General features: G+C 38.7%; 1 protein-coding gene across 5 annotated transcripts in view; it reads left to right on the plus strand.

The window, feature by feature from the left end:
* UCHL5 (ubiquitin C-terminal hydrolase L5) overlaps positions 1–16,143 on the plus strand; it is a 26,666-nt gene extending 10,523 nt beyond the window's left edge. The window contains exons 4-12 of one of the 5 annotated variants that reach the window (XM_042465086.1): positions 117–242; positions 384–445; positions 533–663; positions 2,395–2,458; positions 3,915–4,017; positions 8,535–8,648; positions 9,577–9,606; positions 11,291–11,389; positions 14,686–15,415. In XM_042465086.1, the coding sequence (XP_042321020.1) occupies positions 117–242; positions 384–445; positions 533–663; positions 2,395–2,458; positions 3,915–4,017; positions 8,535–8,648; positions 9,577–9,606; positions 11,291–11,389; positions 14,686–14,742 (786 nt within the window). In that variant the 3' untranslated portion in view covers positions 14,743–15,415. The other 4 variants (XM_042465087.1, XM_042465090.1, XM_042465088.1 and 1 more) reach the window with 4 other exon arrangements.
* Positions 16,144–20,280: the final 4,137 nt, after the last annotated feature.

Genomic DNA, 20,280 nt, shown 5'->3' on the forward strand with positions numbered 1-20,280 from the left:
TTATTATTATTATTATTATTATTATTATTATTATTATTATTATTATTATTTAAAGTTAATGAAACTTGATTTATAAATTTGATCTGTACTGAATTATTTTTTTTACACCTTTGCAGGTAATAAATAATGCTTGTGCAACCCAAGCCATAGTAAGTGTACTATTAAACTGTACTCACCAAGATGTCCATTTAGGGGAAACGCTGGCTGAATTTAAAGAATTCTCTCAAAGCTTTGATGCAGCGGTATGTGAAATTATTCTATTAGTTATGATCACCTATTCTTTGTTCTTAAAAGAACTTGCTCATGACATTATTTTGTTGGTTTTGTTCTTTTTATAGAACTTGTGCATGATGAGCTGAATGAATTTCTTATTTTAATTTTAGATGAAGGGCCTGGCATTAAGTAACTCAGAAGTGATTCGACAAGTTCACAACAGTTTTGCCAGGTAACAAAAAGTTAAAGCTCTCCAAATCTTCCACTTTCCAAAGATACTTTATTTTATTTTTCAATCTTTTCTTTCACTTGCCTTTAGACAACAAATGTTTGAGTTTGATGCAAAGTCAACAGCAAAAGAAGAAGATGCTTTTCATTTTGTCAGCTATGTTCCTGTAAATGGAAGGTTATATGAACTGGATGGTCTGCGGGAAGGCCCAATAGATTTGGGTAAAGTTTTCATTTAGCGTGTGTTATAATCTGCTTCTTTCTCATGCAGAATTTCTTGTTGTTACATATGTTACTATAAACATACAGAATGTATATAGTAGGATTGTTAGTTGTGTTGTGGTATCTGGAGGATGAAAAACTGCTTTACGATAGAACAGAATAACAAATGTCACACAATTCAGGGATAATTAATGCCTAAACCTCAAAGGTTTTTTCCTGGGGGGGGGGAAAGTACTACTGTATATATACTCATGTATAAGTCTACAAATTTAGGTTAAAAATTGATCCAAAAAACCTGAGCCGACTTCTCCAAGAGTCAATGTAAGTATACTGAAAATCACACATAGACACACATCACCCCTGGTGAAAGACAAGAGTTTAATCTGCATTGGAAAGACTGACCCCCTTCTACTCTCTCATTCATCCAGCCTTTAGTATGAGCATGACTAATTATGCCTGCTGGAATTTTGTAAGTTCCTAGGCACTGTTTTCCTTTGCTTTGCCCTTTACATCCTTCATTATATGCCCCTAAAATTTATCCTCAACTTATCCACAGGTCATATCAAAATACATACTTTTGGTCCCAAAACCTGCCCTTGGTATATCTCAGAGATCAAGATAAAATAGAAGACTGTAGTTTAAAATTCTGTAAGCCAAGTAGTGGAAAATGGTATACACCAGGTTCCTAGATTTTGTCCTCCAGATGTTAGGGAGTTTAATTCTTAGAATTACTGGCCATTGGCAGTGATGTCTGGGATTTCTGAGACTTGAAATGTAAGAACAACCAAAGGTTGAGAACTACATGTCTACACAGTGAAGCCTTTTAAAAAATATATCTTCCCATTGTTAGCACTTCTCCTTATCTATCAAGTCAGCCAAAATATTTATTTTAATAATTTAAATAGTTTCAAAATAGCAGGTAATAGGGGTTTAGTCAAACATTTGTATTCCACTAAAATACCCAATCATTAAGATATTTATTTTAGGAATGAGAGGAAACCAAGATTTTCAAACCATCCATCCATCAAATATTCTCAAGAAGTCTAAATTAGATTTCTCTTGTGCCCTCAAGAAATTGGTTTCTTCACTTTAACCCATATTAGATTAACAACTTTACCATCATCTGTATTTCACAGATTATCTTTTGAAGAAAACATTTAAAATTGATGCCCAAAATCTGATTTGGAAGCTTAGAGGTGTCTGAAAGAGTAATATGTGAAGTGGCACTGGGGGCTACAGAAGTGGAGAATGAGTACTTGTGTTCTCCCTCCTTCCATCAGTGAGATAACTTGCTAGATGAAAAGCCTTCCATGAAAGTAGTTCCATTTACAGTAAGCCAAGCATGGATTCAGTTCAGGAGATTTATTTGAGATAAACTCATATAACATCTCCAAAAATCACCTGGGACATTTCCTTCAATTTTCTAATACAGTGCTTCTCAAATGGTGGGGTGGGACCCCCAGATGGTGCAACAGTTGGAAATCTTGATTCCCCCCCTCCTTCTCTTCCCAAACATTTTTATGTGTAAATTGTACACATCTGTTAAATATTGAATTAAATAAAACTGTTCTAATTTGTGCAATGTTATTTCCTTAGAAAATGTTAAAATATGAATATACATTAATGTGCAAATGAAAATGCACACACGCAGTAAACAAAATATTTTATAAGAATGGCATGAGAAACTATGTAGAAATGGTAACAAGCAATATTTGTGTACTTTCATTTTAGGGGTATGCAATCAAGATGATTGGATCAGTGCTGTAAGGCCTGTCATAGAAAAACGAATACAAAAGTAAGCACCTATAATTTTATGGCTGAGCTGTTTTTTACTGGGAAGGCTATAGTCCCCTTAGATTTAATTTTAGAATGCTAGTGAAAGTGAATTGGGCTTAGTTTTTCCCTACCCATTTGTCTGTCTTTTTAGTTAGTTTTGGAAACCCACTTTTATTGCCAGTCTTCTACTTCTAACAAAGGGGCATTTTGACTCTGACAGTTAATGGTAGTTACTACCCTGTGTTCAGTAGGCTGCCAGAAGGAATATTCAGGACAGCTTAATAAGCAACCATAGGACCTTACCAGCTGCCTATTTGTGCAACTATTCACATGGGTTACCCTGATATTTTTATTTCATTTAGCAAACCATTCACATTTTCTAATCAAAAACTGTTAAGATCTCTCATGTTTTCTTATTTTAACAATACAATTTTAAGTATGCACAAATAAAGGTAAAGAGAGACTGGAGGAGCACTAGGTCTCAAGAACTCATGCATGCACACACTTGCATCCTTATCTCAGTTTCAGTTATATTGAATAGAGGAACATTCAGATAAATTATTGGATAGATAACAAATAATATATTCTGTCATCAAAACTAGAACAAATTAAGAAGATTGCAGCCTACATTGCCACCCATGCCACACTTGTTTTTCTGACTAGAAAAAAATTAAAATAACAATTGGTAAACTAACCAAACTTGCAGGCTGATTTAACTTAGAACTTGGTAACCCAAGGCTGAGAACCTTTGGTTTTACAGATGTTTGAGACTTCAGTTCCCAGAAGCCCAAGCTACTATGAACAGTAGTAATATATTATGGAAGCTATACAGTTGTCCCTCCATATTCACTAGGGTTAGGGGAACAAGACCCCCTTGAATATGGGAAAACCACAAATAACAAAAACACTGTTTTTACCTGAGAGGACACCTCTCTAGGAAACTCTAGGTCCTCCAGTGCAACTCTGTGATCAATGTCTAACATACACTGACCATAGAATGGCACTGGAGTAGCTACAAATGGTCTTTCAGTGCAACTTTTAGTTAAAGTTGACCACAGAGTTGCACTGGAGGACCTAGACAGTCCTAGAGAGAACATATTAATGAAATCCGTGAATAATCAAAGCCGCAAATATCAAAGCCGCAAATATGGAGGGATGACTTTAGTCCAAAATAACTAGAGGGAAACGTTTTCCAGCCCTGATGTATAAAGAACGATGTCAGAATATACTTGAATATGTTTGGTACTTGTTGAAACATTATGAAGTTGGTGCCTAAGAAGAGATGATCATTACTTTTTGTGTATTGTCAGATTACTTTTTCTTCATGATAAATGGATATATGATGGCATTCAGTTGCCATCTTGGCTTTTGACCTAATAGTGTATTAAAGTGCCTAAAATTATTACTTTTTTTGTGGCTTTGTGGCTGGTCTTACAATGATGGCATTAAATGACAAATTTCTTCTTGCTTTGTAGGTACAGTGAAGGTGAAATAAGATTTAACTTGATGGCAATTGTATCTGACAGAAAAATGATATATGAACAGAAAATTGTAGAATTGCAGGCACAGCTTGCTGAGGTATTTTGCCAATTAAATTGACTGTTTCTTTAAAACACTTGGACTGTAAGGTCTAGTGACTGTTTTAGACATTTATTCTGTAACATTTCTAAAGCAGAGTAGGTGTGACCTAATCAGTTCCATTAAAGAAAAAAAAAATGGTAGCTCCATGTAAGAGAGAAAGTGGAGTATAATATTAACAAGTATATATCAGTTTTGAACAATATGAACAGCAGTGAAGTGTTTGAAATCCTGAAAATGCCCACTCTTTGGGTTTTCCAAAATAGTATGGAGCTTTTTTGCCTATAACAATAAGCAATAACTGGAAAATATTTGCAAACTGGAGAAAGGTTTAATCTTAAAATTCAATAATGGGTTCTTCATTGTCACTATTTTATTTTGCTCCAGTGAGTTTATGGAGAGTGGTGGTTAAACCAGAACAACGTCAAAAATAAATTCACTTTACAAATTACTGAAAAGCAATAGATGAGTTTAAAAGCAGTGAAAATACAGAATGTACTATATTATTGTCATCATCATTCTTATTAACTATCAATGGTGATGCTTAAACATAACTGAAGAGGAGACCATGCAAGTAATGTACAAGATAGTAATGAAAAGTTAAATGAAATAGTAAAGCTAAATTAATTATATTGACTAATAAAGGAAAATACATAGCAAAATGGTATGTAAAGAAAACTGTATTAACTAGTGAATCCTGATTGATTTAGCATATACTCCAGCCTAATATATATGTGTGTGTGTTCAAAGAATCATACAGTTCAAGAGACCACATCGCTAAAAAGAAATGCCAAAAAAATTGACCAAAAAGGCTGTGTAACTTACACAGATCAGTACGGCAATACTGCTAAAAATAGTAGTGACTAGTTGGGATTTATCTACCATGACAGGGAGAGCAGAGAGGGTCCTAAAAGATGTGCCAATCCCCTTCACTCTCCCTACCATAACAGAGAAATCCCAAAGAGCTGTGGCAGGGAGAGGATTTGCAAGAGCTCTTCCCCAAATGGACTACAGCAAGAGCACAAGAGTTTTAAAACATTAGAGCGAAGTTTATAGGTGTCAGTCAGTCAGAAATGCATGCATTTCGGCCAAACTCTGAAAAGTGTGGCCTGAGTTTGAGGAGATTTCCACACTCCCGCATTCTCCATGCCAATGCTTCAAGCCACTTGCCTCACAAGGCTCTTAAGTGGCTTCCTGCCCTTTCTCCTGAGAAGTTCCATCCCTTGCTAAAGACCCCTCCCTTCCCTTTCACAGAGTACTAGTGTAAAAATGCTGCTGGCACAACTCAGCCCTGCCAATTTAAATATGAGGCTTTATTTTCTCCTCTCTGCTTGCTAAACTGGTTGGGAAAGATAAGGAGGTGGGGGGGGGGGCGATAGGGAAGGAGGAGGGAGAGAGCAGCAAACAAGAAGAGCAACCCAAGAAAGGGACCAACTGAAGCAACCACTGCAACACGCAGCCAGGAGTAGCTGCACGAGGACTTGTGGTCTCTCCAAGGCACTGCTTCTTCTCATGTTCTTTTCCCCTCTGGGTGTGGGTCTGAATGCTTTCTGGATAGAGGGTAGAGGGTGCAGCTGCCTCCCGCTCTCTCTCTCTCATGCGTTTGTGTGTGTGTGTGAAAGAGAGAGATTCAAATTTATTATATATATATATATATATATATATATATATATATAGTGCCAACATGCGCACATCTGACCCACACACACACACACACACACATTTCCCCACTCCTGAGCTCCGCCTGACTGACCTTCCTCCAAATTTCACTCTGCTTCTTGCAGCCTGCCAGGGTGGCCTCACTGTTGAAAACTCTCACAGAGCTTGAAAACATTGGCATGATGTTTGGAAGTGCCAGTCAGTTGATCAGAAATGCACAGCCTTGGCCAAACCATGAAAACCTTGGACCAAGTTTGAGATTTTCACCTTCCCTCATTTTTCATGCCAACATTTCAACCCACTCACTTCACAAGATTCTATGAATACTAAATATGATCCTGTAGTCGTGTTGCTGCCTAGTTTTAAAGAAGGAGCAGGGTGGGGTATGGGATGAAATTATAGGCGGGTTACAAACCGCCATTAAAGTACGGACTCAGTCCGTACTAGGGTTAGGAAGGTGCGGTGCTTCCACACACCCCTAACCCTAGTACGGACTGAGTCCGTACAAAATGGCGGCCCCCCTTCCACAGGGGGGCCGCCATGACGACGTCACGACCGCGCCTCCTCTACACGGGGCGGGGCGGACGTGACATCGGTCTGCGCCAGGGCGCCTAGGACGCCCTTTCTGCGGACCAGGAAGGAGCTCCGTTTTGGAGCTCCTTCCTGGTTTGCAGCGGCGCTTTGCTTCGCTGGGCGCAGCTTTCAGACGGCTGCGCCCAGCGAAGCAATGGAGAAAGGGGCCGCTTGGCTTCAAGCCCCAAGGACACCCCTTTTCAGGCTGCGGGGAAGCGGCGTTTTGCTGCTTCCCCGCAGCCTGAAAAGCGGCGGATCGGGGCCTCAGCGGCTGCCGTTCTAGCAGCTGAGGCCCTAATACACTGGGGAAAGGGGCGGGTGCAGCCCGCCCCAAATGGACGGTCTATAACCCGCCATAGTTAATAATGTAAAGTGGCTTAGAATTGACTGATCGTGCAATATTTTTTAGCCTACACTGAGGAGAGCTCTTCTTACAGATTTCTCCCACATTAGAATATTCATTATCAACGTAACTGTCTATTTAAAAAGCAAATGGAATATGAAAACACTATCTGTATATACGTAGCGGTCATCGCAGTGTTAATGAAAGCATTTAACCCAATGTGGCCAAACACATGCAGGGTATAATTTAGTAATGAAACAAATTGGTGCTGCTTTGTCTTCACATCTTACAGCAGCACTACTCTAGAGTGGTAGTCCCTGTAGTGGTGCCAGTCCCTGGCATATGGGGGGGGGGGATACTGCTCTCCATGTCAGATTACCTGAGAAGTACTACCTTACTGCATTTCAGGATGTATGCTTTTCAATGTCTGCCTTGTTTTCTTTGTGACATTTATACTAATGCCTTTAAAATTAGGTTGTTTTAGGTAAATTTGCATTTAACATGCCACATAATAGATTAACCATATACTGTATGTACTCATGTATAAGTCTAGAAATTTTCATCAAAAAAATCCATGGGTCAGGAGGCATTCTCTTTCTCTGAATAAAAGGCAAGAGCATAGTCCATCCTGGGAGCACCAAAAGGAAACATGGATTCCCTTTACTCTCTCATCCATCTAGCCTTAAGGATGGGCACAAACAGTTATGCCTGCCAAAATTATCTAGGTTCTTTGAGATCATTTTCCTTTGCACCATCCTTTGCATCCTTTGTTTCATGGCCCTAAGTTTTACCCTCGACTTATCCATGAGTGATATCAAAATCCATAATTTTGGCCCCCAAACCTGCCCTCAATTTATACATGAGGTCATAGAATCATAGAATAATAGAGTTGGAAGAGACTGCAAGGGCCATCCAGTCCAACCCCCTGCCATGCAGGAATCCAAATCAAATCATCTCTGACAGATGGCCATCTAGCCTCTGTTTAAAGACCTCCAAGGAAGGAGACTCCACTACACTCTGAGGGAGTTTGTTCCACTGTCGGACAGCCCTTACTGTCAGGAAGTTCTTCCTAATGTTGAGGTGGAATCTCTTTTCTTGTAGCTTGCATCCATTGCTCCGGGTCCTAGTCTCTGGAGCAAGTGAAAACAAGTCAGCTCCCTCCTCAGTATGGCATCCCTTCAAATATTTAAACAGGGCTATCATATCACCTCTTAACCTTCTCTTCTCCAGGCTAAACATCCGCAGCTTCTTAAGTCATTCCTCATAGGACATGGTTTCTAGACCTTTCACCATTTTACTTGCCCTCCTTTGGACACGTTCCAGTTTTTCAACATCCTTTTTGAATTGTGGCGCCCAGAACTGGACACAATATTCCAGATGGGGCCTGACCAAAGCAGAATAGAGTGGCAATATTACTTCCCTTGATCTAGATATGATACTCTTACTGATGCAGCCTAAAATTGCATTGGCCTTTTTAGCTGCCGCATCACACTGTTCACTCATGTTCAGCTTGTGGTCTACTTGGACTCCCAGATCCCTTTCACACATAGTCTCGTTCAGCCATGTGTCTCCCATCCTATATCTGTGCATTAGTCGAGTATATATGGTATTTTCCTTTATTTCTTTGTACATAGAATAATGCAAAATATTTAATGAGTAATACTTATTTACTCATTCAAACAAGTATTAGAATACATAGTAGAAATTGGGGCAGCAGGTGTATTTTGTACTCTTTATGTCGATAAATTTCATTATTCAGAAACAGGTGGAATTGCTGCATTTTTCAAATGTGATTCTGCCACTGGGGTCTGCAAAGATCTTTTTGGAGTATTATTTTCTTTTGTCTATTAAATATTATTATTTATGTGTACATATATTAACTAGAGTCTGCTGTGTTGGAAATGCTAACATGCAAATTAATAAACTATTTTTTTCCAAAAAGGAAGAGCCCATGGATACAGACCAGAGCAGTAATATACTAAGTTCTATTCAGTCAGAAGTTGCAAAGTATCAGATGTTAATTGAAGAAGAAAACCAAAAATTGAAAAGGTACAAGGTATGTGGTATTCTTGCTCTGAATAGTAAAAAGAGCTAATCATATGTTTGAATCATGTTACTCTATGGCTGTGTTGGTTCCACAGGTTGTAAGGATGAACAGATGAAACAGATGAAAAAGTAGATACTGTGAGCTTTCAAACAACTGGTCCATTTGGTGTGCAGAACAACAACAACAACAACAACAAAAACATTGAGAATATATTATCTAGCATGCAATAAATTCATTTAGACCTTTTGGTCCATAAACCTTTTGGGCCCCATGGTTGTCCCACACCTAGCAAAGTCTTTTTACTGCAGTTCAGGGGCAGACTGGTAGTGAAAGGTAAGCTGTTTTTCTGAGAAGTGTTTGCATCATGACTGACTTTCTCAGTAATGAACTCCAGGGTTTCTCAGAACACAGTTTGAACATCATTGGGAGGGGCATGGCATCTCAGTTACCTTGTAACCTTTTAGAAGTAATTTAGCAAAAAAATTAAACCTGTTTCTTTCAAAGATGGATTAATAATCGTCTGTTCAAAAAGAGTAGGCATTTCACGTATGCTTCTTTCACATGTGTTTAAATCAGATTTAGATTCTTTTATACAACCTCAGACATAAATAAAGCAAATATTGACTGGAAAAGATATGTCCCAAACTCCAATATTAATACAGTAAAGTTTGTATTCTTCTTGAAAGTTAGGAGGATCTCAGAAAATTTTCAGGGCCGCAGTATTCAACCTGAACTGACCTTTTCTAAATTTATTTTCAGTTCTGCTTATTGAATGTTTAGTTTAGTGTGTATAATCTGCTTTAGAAAGTACATGCAGGGCCTGAAGATACTAGAAATGGAAAGATGCCTTGCACTCTTAAGTTTTTTATATTTCATGGCTAGTTTTATCCCGCCCCTCCCATACCTTGTTGAAATTTCTTTTCTACCTTGATTCTAGGGGACTGTGCAACCTGATCCCTCCACCAAGGTCAGATGACTTGTAATCTAATTCATTTGGTTCCTTTTTTTCAAACTTATTTTATTTGAGCTAGATTCCATAATCTTGAATATTTTCTCATTTTCTAATAAAAGGTATCCCCTCACTTGCCTTGTGGCCTCTCTTATGTGGGACCAGTGTTAGCGTGTTGCACAAAGCCAGTTCAAGAATTAGTGCAGTCAAGTAAATCTACTAGATAACTGCATATACAAGAGGTACTTACATTGAAAGACTTAAACTCACCTGAGGCATGGAGAGGGAAATGGTAACTGCTATTTTGGGGAACCAAGAGATGATATTGGTTGATCTTGATCACTGGACAAAGTGCTTCATGCAAAGGTCTGCTTGCTTGAGTAGTTATTTGCAGGGCAACTGCCTGTCATAATACTCTGGTCTCTGAATAATTTCTTTTACATTTGATCTAACAATGTGATTGTAATGTTACATGATGCAGTGTGCACTTTTAGATTAGCCATGAGGACTGCAAGCTTTTCCTTAAAATAATGAAAAAATGAATATTCACTGTATTTGTCATTCTTTCACAAATAATGTTGTCCCTCCCTAACTTAAATATATAAATTGCTTGCTTTTTATTCTGATTTTCAGATGTGTAAGATTTTGCAGGCAACTGGTGTCATTCATTAATACATCATATACAGATCTATAATAACTAAGTTTGGTTGTTAAAAATATTTGTCTGAGGTTCATGCTGTATGCCTACTTGTTATAATCCCCCATTAATAGTTTCCTATCCTACAAATCTATCTTTTGGATATTTACTTGGAATCAGAGCTTAGAGATCGCTATATTGAACTATTATTCCCACAGTGCCTCTGACAGTAGACAGTAGTCGAGGTCAGGTTTTTGGGCCAAAATTATAGATTTTGCCACGATCGTGGATAGGTTGAGAGTAAAGCCTGGAGGCTTCTTCAGTGTGTGTATGTGTGCCTATGGCAAAAGAGACTCTCATTGAAGCTTTTTGCTTCATCGTTTCAGCTTTCGTTTCAGCCAGACACACGGGCAAGAGATGGATTCTTAAACAAACAGTGATATCAGTCAATCACCCAGGACTCTTTCTGCTTGGCTCCAGAGAAAAATAAACTCTCTGCACTGCAGGGAGAAATTTGAAAGAGCTGCTGTCACATTACCATAGTGACCTGTAAATAAGTAGACCTGGGATATTCGGGTCAATTTTTGGCCATAAATTTTTAGACTTATAGACGAGTATATACAGTAATCTATGTCTCTTGTCAGTTACATTCAGACTGGAAGCCTAACCATCAGAGCTGTTTTGCTGAGGTGCTTGCATGTTGCATGAACCTCATTCAATGTGTTTCCAGTATAGGCCCAAATACCTTAAGTTCTGTGCGCACAGCCAACTTTCAGATTGTTGATTTTTCTTTCTCCTGATTCAGGAAGATTTAAACTGTCTAGGTAGCAGGGAAACTGATACTGTACTGTGTTGTATGTTTTAGCTGTATCTCTTTCCTCTGACCTTGTCATTTCTAAAGATCAGAGTTAGGGACTAACTTGAGGAGCCGGTGGTTTTCCTCAGGTACATACTGCAGAAATTTCATCCATTGCACTTGTTCATGTGAGGAATTGGACACTTTGTTTTATGTCCAAGTAGTGGAATTTAATACTAATTCATGCCATGTCCCTTCTGTGCTTGCAGATAGAAAACATTAGAAGAAAACATAACTACCTGCCATTTATAATGGAATTACTAAAGACTTTAGCAGAACATCAGCAATTAATCCCACTTGTAGAAAAGGTAAGTGCTCTGCTATGAGCTTTGTTGTGGCGGAAGCTGTTTTTTAAAAAATGGTATCTACCTGAATATTGGTGAGAAACTCCCAAAATGTTCAGTAGAAGTAGATACACATGCTAGTATGCTGTTACTTCTGAATAAAATTAGTATCTGAAGCCTCACTGTTGGACTATCAGCCTGGGGACACTAGGTGGCACACTGTCTATTAAGATGCATCTCTCCAAAGCCTTAGCATATAGCAGATTTCTGCTTCTGTATGATTTCTACTGATTATATTGACTTCTTAGTGTAGTTGTTGCCTCGGTGTTCTGATTAGAGTTGTAACATTGATTTGCTGATATGGCTCAGCTAAAAACACGTTTGAGGAAAGTAACGTGCTCAGCCTGTCCCCGTGGTGCTATTAAACTGTGGTGGTTTAGCTGACCTGATTTGGATTTCTGTCCTGAAATTGCCTTGCACGTGTCCTTTCCATGTGCTCTAGATAGAAAATGTGGGATTCTAGTGCTAAACAAGTCAATGCAAGTCAAAACATCAGTCAGCATTTAAAACAGCAGAGTACTTTTAGTACTTTAATGAACCACAATTTATTGTAGTATTAGTGTTTGGGTATAGACTGAACTCTTAATATGCAATAAGAGCATCAGCAAAAGTTGTAAATGTAAAGATCATTAATGGAATGTAAATCCCACTGAGCTGTATGGGCTGAATCCAGTTAAAATAAGTGAATTTTAATTTATTAATGACTTGTATTTCATTATTTTAGTCAACCTACTCTCAACAAAATCTACCTGTATCCCCCATGATTTCTATACTGGTAAATCTTTCCCTCTCCCACTCCCTCTCTCTCTCTCTGTGTAAAGTTAGATACAGGGTTACAAATGTTCTCTGTCAGTATGGGTAGAATTTCATATCCATAATAAGTGTCCCCACTTCGCTTGTTTTAAACAAGTTCTATCAATCCATTATCACCCAGGCAACTTAAATTTAAGCCTTAACACAATTCTGTTGTGACAAACGTGTTGATTATTTCATTAACAAAGAAAAGTGTCCTTTATTTTGTGTCTTATATCAATATCGTTTGGAGCATTCATTTATATCAGAAACCAAGGAATATGTATACAAAATGGTAGACGATAAACTTGTTATCCTGAAGATGAGGAATCTCGGTTGCCTCTCTGACAGCCTCAGGCGATATGTATAAAATCAAGCTTATACACTGCCCCTATGGAGAATAGTGTAATACTTTGAAATGGACCTACCCTTCATAGGTTAGACTAGGTATTGAGAGAACTGACAAACATTTAACATTGCTTTCTGTGGGGACAGACAGCTAGCAACCCATTGATGAGCTTGACGTGGTCCTTGACACTATCTTATCTGACCTCAGCTGCAGCAAAGATATGGAGAAGAGTTTGCTTGCAATATTAAATCTAGGTGTGAAGCAATCATAGAATCATAGGGTTGGAAGAGACTACCAGCGCCATCCAGTCAAACCCCCTGCCATGCAGGAAATCTCAATTAAAGCATCCCTGACAGATGGCCATCCAGCCTCTGTTTAAAGACCTCTAAGGAAGGAGACTCCACTACACCGAGGGAGTGTGTTCCACTGTCGAACAGCCCTCACTGTCAGGAAGTTCCTCCTAATGTTCAGGTGGTATCTCTTTTCCTATAGCTTACATCCATTGTTCTGGGTCCTGTTCTCTGGAGCAGCAGAAAACAAGCTTGCTCCCTCCTCAATATGACATCCCTTCAAATATTTAAACAGGGTTATCATATCACCTCTTAACCTTCTCTTTTCCAGGCTAAACATCCCCAGCTCCCTAAGTCATTCCTCATAGGGCATGGTTTCTAGACCCTTCACCATTTAAGTTGCCCTTCTTTGGACACGCTCCAGTTTCTCAACATCCTTTTTGAATTGTGATGCCCAAAACTGGACACAGTATTCCAAATGGGGCTTGACCAAAGCAGAATAGAGTGGCACTATTAGTTCCCTTGATCTAGACACTATAATTCTATTGATGCAGCCCAAAATTGCATTGGACTTTTTAGTTAAATGTCATGTGGTCTACTTGGACTCCGATATCCCTTTCACATGTAGTCTCCTTAAGCCACGTGTCCCCCATCCTATATCTATGCATTTCATTTTTCTGCCCTAAGTGCAGTATCTTACATTTTTCTGTGTTGAATATCATTTTGTTAGCTCTGGCCCAGCTTCCCAGTTTATTCAGGCCATTTTGAATGTTGATCCTGCCCTCTGGGGTGATAGCTACTCCTCCTAGTTTGGTGTCATCTGCAAATTTGATAAGTATGCCCCTAATTGTCATCCAAGTCATTGATAAAGATGTTGAATATCACTGGGCCCAAGACAGAACCCTGTGGGACCCCATTGGTCACTTCTCTCCAGGATGAAACAGAGCCATTGTTGAGCACCCTTTGAGTTTGGCCAGTCAACCAATTACAAATTCATGTAACAGTTGCCTTGTCTAGCCCACATTTTACAAGCTTGTTTCTAAGAATGCCATGGGGAACCTTGTCAAAGGCCTTACGGAAATCAAGATACACTATATCCACAGCATTCCCTTCATCTACCAAGCTGGTAATTTTATCAAAAAAAGAGATCAGATTTCTCTGGCATGACTTGTTTCTCTGAAACCCGTGTTGACTTTTTGTGATTATGGCACACAAAAAAATACATCAGTGATGGCGAACCTATAAGGGACTAAGTGCCCAAACTAAAAGGCGTTCCAGCACCAGATGTTACCTGATGTTACCAGGGTCAGGACCTCCGGGGGGACAGGACTTCCAGGGTGAGACTTCTGCCTTCCAGGGACAGGACTTCTTCCCCACCCTCCCAAGCATTCAGCTGCCTCTCCGGAGACACCTGAAGGCCTAGGGGAGCAAGGCAGGGAGAAGGGTCCTCCTCCACCACATCCTCCTGGGCCTCTTCTCCACCCTCCACATGCCCTGAAAAATGGCTTTGCGTGCCACCACAGCAGTACATGATCTGGTTCATTAAGTTTTCAAGCTATCTGTTTTGAATTTAATTTTTTAATTGTGTGGGAGCACACAGATGCTATAACTATAAAGTCATTGTCATTGAATGGCACCAATTCTGTTATAAAGTCTGACCATCTGCAGAATGATGACCTGACATAGTATTTTGAACAAACAGAGGGTTGCATTACGCAGCCATGCAAAACAGTCTGAAAGATATAGACAATTGACTTTACAGAACAATTTGATTTTTAAAAATATTCCCAGCATATTTCAAATGCATGTTGTTCTTCATTCAAATCCAGTATGAGAAAGCATCCAGAAGACTGGAATTTATAGAAATGCTAAATTCTAATTTTTGAATTAGAATGACATCCAGCCTACTTCCTGTTTGAAAAAAGAAAAGAAAGACTTCTCCTGGCATAAAACAGCCTAGGAGGGCAAAACAGTGAAACTACCCCCCATGGCATAATTTCAGAGCAAATACCGTTTTTCAAAATGGGAGAGGCACAAAAATCCCAGGGGCCTACATGTGACCCACAGGCTGAAGTTTCCGCACGCCTGTCATAGGGAAGTGTTTATTTATATATTTATTCTATAAAGAGTTTAAAGAGTTTTTGCATCCTAAGGAGACCCTGTTCCCAAGGTATCAACTTCTTATTTCCAGTGTTTGGGGAAAAAGGAGATAAAGGGAAGGTGTTTCTTTATCTTCTGTTAGCTGTCCCATTGGTATTTCGTATTTAGCCTGTACTGTATCCGGGTTCCATCCATGAATGACAGAAGCCATTCTGTTTGCAGAAGTGCAATTCTGCTTACAGCTTGTTGTTTAATAATTAGCTGAAGTGATTCATAGGTATTGTGAATGGGTGTGTAACTGCATCTAAGGGTTTTTGGCAGATTTGTAAAATGCAGTGCTTCTATATTAAATGTCATTAAAAAAATAGCAAGAAAATATTTTAGGTTTTAGGGAAATGAAAACTGGTCTTAAAAATGTTGTTACAACAATGCAGTCTTGTCTTAATGTCTGCCTTTGTATTCTAGGCAAAAGAAAAACAGAACGCTAAGAAAGCCCAAGAAGCCAAATGAAGACTAGTGTCTCTTTTTCTTCTTTTTATTTTTGTGCATTATTTTTCTATTTGGAGGGGGAACTGCGCTTCCGAATTTCTTTTGTTTTCATGAAAATAACCCTGCAAGATGTCTTGTAAAATTTAAATTTGTCCAGCGCATGTTTGCCAGTTTGTAACAGTTTGTCCTGTCCCATATGCACGGAAACTATAAAGCTTCCCCCCTACCCCGCATCATGTGCATGTACTGCCTCTCAGTAATGATTTTTAGAGACTCTTTCAGATTCGAGTACTCAACAGGATATATGATTGATTCTTCATATTTAATCAGGAAATGCTGCTGAAATTTGTATAGACCCAAATTTGTGCAAGTAATGTAGATCTTTTTACTGTAATGAACATATTTAAATATCTTGTCTTGCAGTGGAACCTGGATATATAGTTACGTGAAGAAAGGTTGACTTATTTTAACAAATAAGTTGGACTTTCTTTGCTTGTCACAACTAGCTGTCTTGGTCTCTGAGTCTTTCAGTGGCTTGCTCTGTGTTCTTGTTTATATGGAGTTGTGTCTAAATTTTCTACAGAGTTGGAAGTGAAAAAAAATTAAATGGTAGAATCATTTACAAAGACCAGTGAAGAAGCTTAAAAGTTTATTGCTTTTAGTAGAAAAATAAATATTCCCATTTTTATTTTGGCAAATCTTTGTGTGAGGTGTTATTTTCAACAAGTAGTGTGATTTAAGACAGGAAACCAGTCTGTTATCTTCTCAATAGGTCTTTATGTGATACCAATGTTATACAAAAAAAGCTTTGCAGTATTTTCCACTATTTATGAAAATATTTACTTATGGAATAGGGTTGTATCATACAGGGTTTCGGCAGAAAGCATTTTTCACTTATCCTACTGAATTTCAAAAGAAAAGGTATTTTTATGGTCAGTGATTTTTAATGGGTGAAACACACAAGTTCTCTACCTACATAGAATATGCACATGCATCTCTATTTTTGTACTAAACGTCGTGGATGGTAACAGTTTATGGCTGGGAAATGCTTGCAGTCTGTAGTAACAGTCTGTATGTACTATGTTCACTGAATAGTGATCACGTATTCATGAGCCTGTATAATATATATTTCATGAGGAACCATAATTTATGGTGGTATTTATCCTGTTACTTTATTAGTTAAAATAGAGAGAGAGTTAAAATTGGTTAAAATATATACAGAGAGAGAGAGAGAGAGAGAGAGATACAAAGTAATAACTAGCATGTTAATAATAATAATAATAATAGGATTTATTTATATACCGCCCAATCACTGGGAATCCGAGCGGTTTACAACAGAGGGGATAATAGACAGTTCCCTGTCCTCAGGCTTACAATCTAAAAGACACGACACAAAAGGAGAAGGGAATGGTGAGGGAGCGAGGGGATCTGTCTGAGGGGATCAAACTGAGGATTGATGGGACTTAGAGTTAAGTAACATCTGGAGTGGCAACATCATTCACCAACTCTGAACTAAAGGTTTCTTGGAAATAGTTCACACAGTATGCCCAGGGCATATATAGTAACAGCCAGTGTGAAATACAAGTATGTCCAACTGGTTGTGGAGTCCTTACCATTTTAACAGAATAGGAAGGTACTTAGCAATTGGATACATATACAGATTAGGTGTATACTGTACGTGTATCTTCTAGGACTATGGTTTCCTGGCTGTTTTTGGACTAAACTCCCAAAAGTTTCAGACAGTATGTTCAAAGATTCTGGAAGTAGACATTTGAGAACCATTTCCCTAGGTGTATTTCTGCTCCTCCCTGATGCCTATAGGATCCTTTGTCAATAGGCATAAAAATAGCCACTGGAGTCATTGTACGAGTGCAGAGATGTGGGGTTTTTTACCCCTTGCTGTAAACATTCTCTAAATGAGTAGTTACATCAGTTGCTTAGTTGGAAAAACCTCCATCTGTTTATTCTCCAAGAATAACTGAATTGGTTTCATCTCAGAATTGGTTTAGGTTAGCTTACAGCAAAGAGAGCAGAACAGACATAACTTGTTACTTTGGCAATAAGGCTGGGATGTAGCAACAAATATGATTTGCCTAATATGTCATTTACCTACAGTATTCCTTTTCTACTTGATATTGCCAGGAATACTAACCATGGAAGAATAGCTTTTTATCCTATGGATGAAAAAATACTAATCTTAGGTAAAGCTGGCTCGGCAGTAATAAAGTGTTAGGAACTTGAGCTGGAAAATTGGACAGATATGTACATGATTTGGTTTCTACATAAATGTTGCATCGTTCTCCCAATTTTTTTAAAAAAATAAGACTGAGAGAAGAAAAAATCTTATTGATTGACTCCCCTCCTTCCCGGTTCAATATGAAATCTGCTTACAGGGATAGTATTGGAAATCCTATAGCAGATTTCTCCTCCACATAATTTGGTATACTCCCATGTGAAGTGGCCATTTCACAAGGTTACGAAGCAAAGGGACATAGAAAGCATGCCTCACTGTAGTGGATAGAGGGGTAAACATGCCGCTCAGATGCCATTTCATCTCAGTGTTGCATCCTGTGTTAAATTCTTCAGGTTTCCTGCATTCTCAAGGAGCCATGGCATACATACAAGGCTCTGTAGATGACCTTATCACATGGTCAGGTTTGCTAAGATAAGAAAACAGTTATAGCAGAAATATTTCAAATTCTTGGAAGCTAGCCCTGAGTAAAGTAAATGCAGTTCTGATTTTTAGGCACTAGCTTCACAGTGTTAGACACCAATGCTACAATGATTTTTTTTAAAAAAACCTGTCCTGGTAACAATATTATTAAAGAAACACCCTTTAGCTTTAGTTTAATCTACAGACATTCATATGATAAGAAATGGCTGCCCAAGGTACTGTGACTTTAATGTGATAGCAGTCTTTGTCCCCACCGTCTTCTTGCCTCATGAGAATCCTATTTTCCATTACTTCACTGTAATATGTGGCAGGAAGACAAACAGGAGCCAGAAGATTCCTGCAGGGTCTTTTGAGGAAATGTGGAAGGGGAAAAATAATCATTCAATTTCCATCTAGACAAAGATCCTTGTCATCCAAGGAGACAGAGAGCTTTTAGATAACCCTGCTTGGCTAAGCATTCCAAGGCCATTGTTTGTGATATTTAGAATCTCAGTTTACAAGTAGTCCCATCAGTTTGCAACAATATAGCCTACTGCTAAGCAACTGAGCTTGTGGTGTTCTTTAAATCTTTGCACAAATAGCCTGTGGCTGGCTTGATGTTGCTGGATATAAAATGTGTCTACAGACAATATATTTTCTTGGTTTAAAATAGGTAGTCATCATGTGGCTCTCCAGATGTTGTTGGACTTCCATTCCCTGAATTCCTCACTTTTGACTGGGCTGGATAAGGCTGTTGGAAGTTGCAGTCCAACACCATCTAGAAGGGCTGTGTAATCTTCATCTTTGCTTTAATAAAGTTTAAATAAATTGAATAAAGTTTAGGGTAGTTTGGGCAGCTTGTAGCTCTCCAGATGTTCCACTACAACTCCCATCATTTCATCATGGGTCATGCTCATGAAGGCTGATGGGAGCTGTGTTCCAAAGCAAATGCAGGGCCACAGGTTTCTAAACCCCTGAGATTCCAGGTGCGTGTATGACAACCAGTTCCTGCACTTGATCACTCCATAACATGGCCAAGAATAGCAATAGCAAGTCCATTTCTATACTGCTTCTCAGTGCACTTAAGCACTCCCTAAGCGGTTTACAATGTTTAAGCCAATTTCCCCCAACAAGCTGAGCACTTGTTTTAACAACCTCAGAAGGATGCCAGGCTGAGTTGACCCTGGATCCTCTGGCTGGTATCAAACTCACAACCTTGCAACTGTGAGTGAGTGGCTGCAGTAGCAGCATTTAACTGTGTGCCACCATGGCTCCCTGAAGAAATGGAACACTTTACCATAGCCTGCTATGTGATCACACTGTGTAAATAATAATATTTATTTCTATGTTCTTTTGGCCAAAAAAGGTAGCATCTGACAGTGACATATTTCCCCCCTAGTGTTTATCACCTTTATTAAAAACACACACATAGTACAAATCAGTCCATAATGCAAATGCCTTTGTCATTTTCCATTTAGATTGCTGCAACATGCTATATCCAGAGCTTCTCTGATCTTGGAAGCTAAGCAGGCTCGGCCCTAATTAGTACTTGGATGGAAAACTGTCAATGAATACCAAGTGCTCTGAGCTATATTTCAGAGGAAAGAACTGGCAAACCACCTATGAATATTCCTTGCCTAAGAAACTCAATGAAATTATGGGCTCATCATATGATAACAGGCAACTTGGAGGCACATACACAAACAACAATGCTCTATTTGGGACTACTCCCAAAATAGAAAGTTGCTAGTGCAAAAATGCTGCATGGAGACAGTTTTCTGAGGTGTGTTTTATATCATTTCTCCATCAGTTGCACTGGCTTTAGATTGTTCCTAGATTCAATTCAGTGTGCCAGTTTTTCAGTTTTACTTCAGTTGCTGAGTAACGTCTTACTTTGGTACGAACGTGTATTTTGCGTTCTTCATTCAAGATCATGTCGTGTGTCCCATATCTGAGAGAGGTTAATTTAGCAAAGAGGGAAGAGCAGGAACTTTTCTAGGGTAGGCATCCAGTTTGGCGATTCTTTCCAGGAAGATTAGTTTATCCTTTTCATTGTTCTTTTTCCAATGGACATGAAGAACATTTTGGTTCTGCTCAGTATTTGTTTTTGTTTTTTAAGGAATGGTAGCTGGTTTTATTCCTCTGATGCTTTTTCCATATTACTTGATTCCCACTTAAATTA

Source organism: Sceloporus undulatus, chromosome 4 (genome assembly GCF_019175285.1).
Source record: "Sceloporus undulatus isolate JIND9_A2432 ecotype Alabama chromosome 4, SceUnd_v1.1, whole genome shotgun sequence".
Lineage (NCBI taxonomy): Eukaryota > Metazoa > Chordata > Lepidosauria > Squamata > Phrynosomatidae > Sceloporus > Sceloporus undulatus.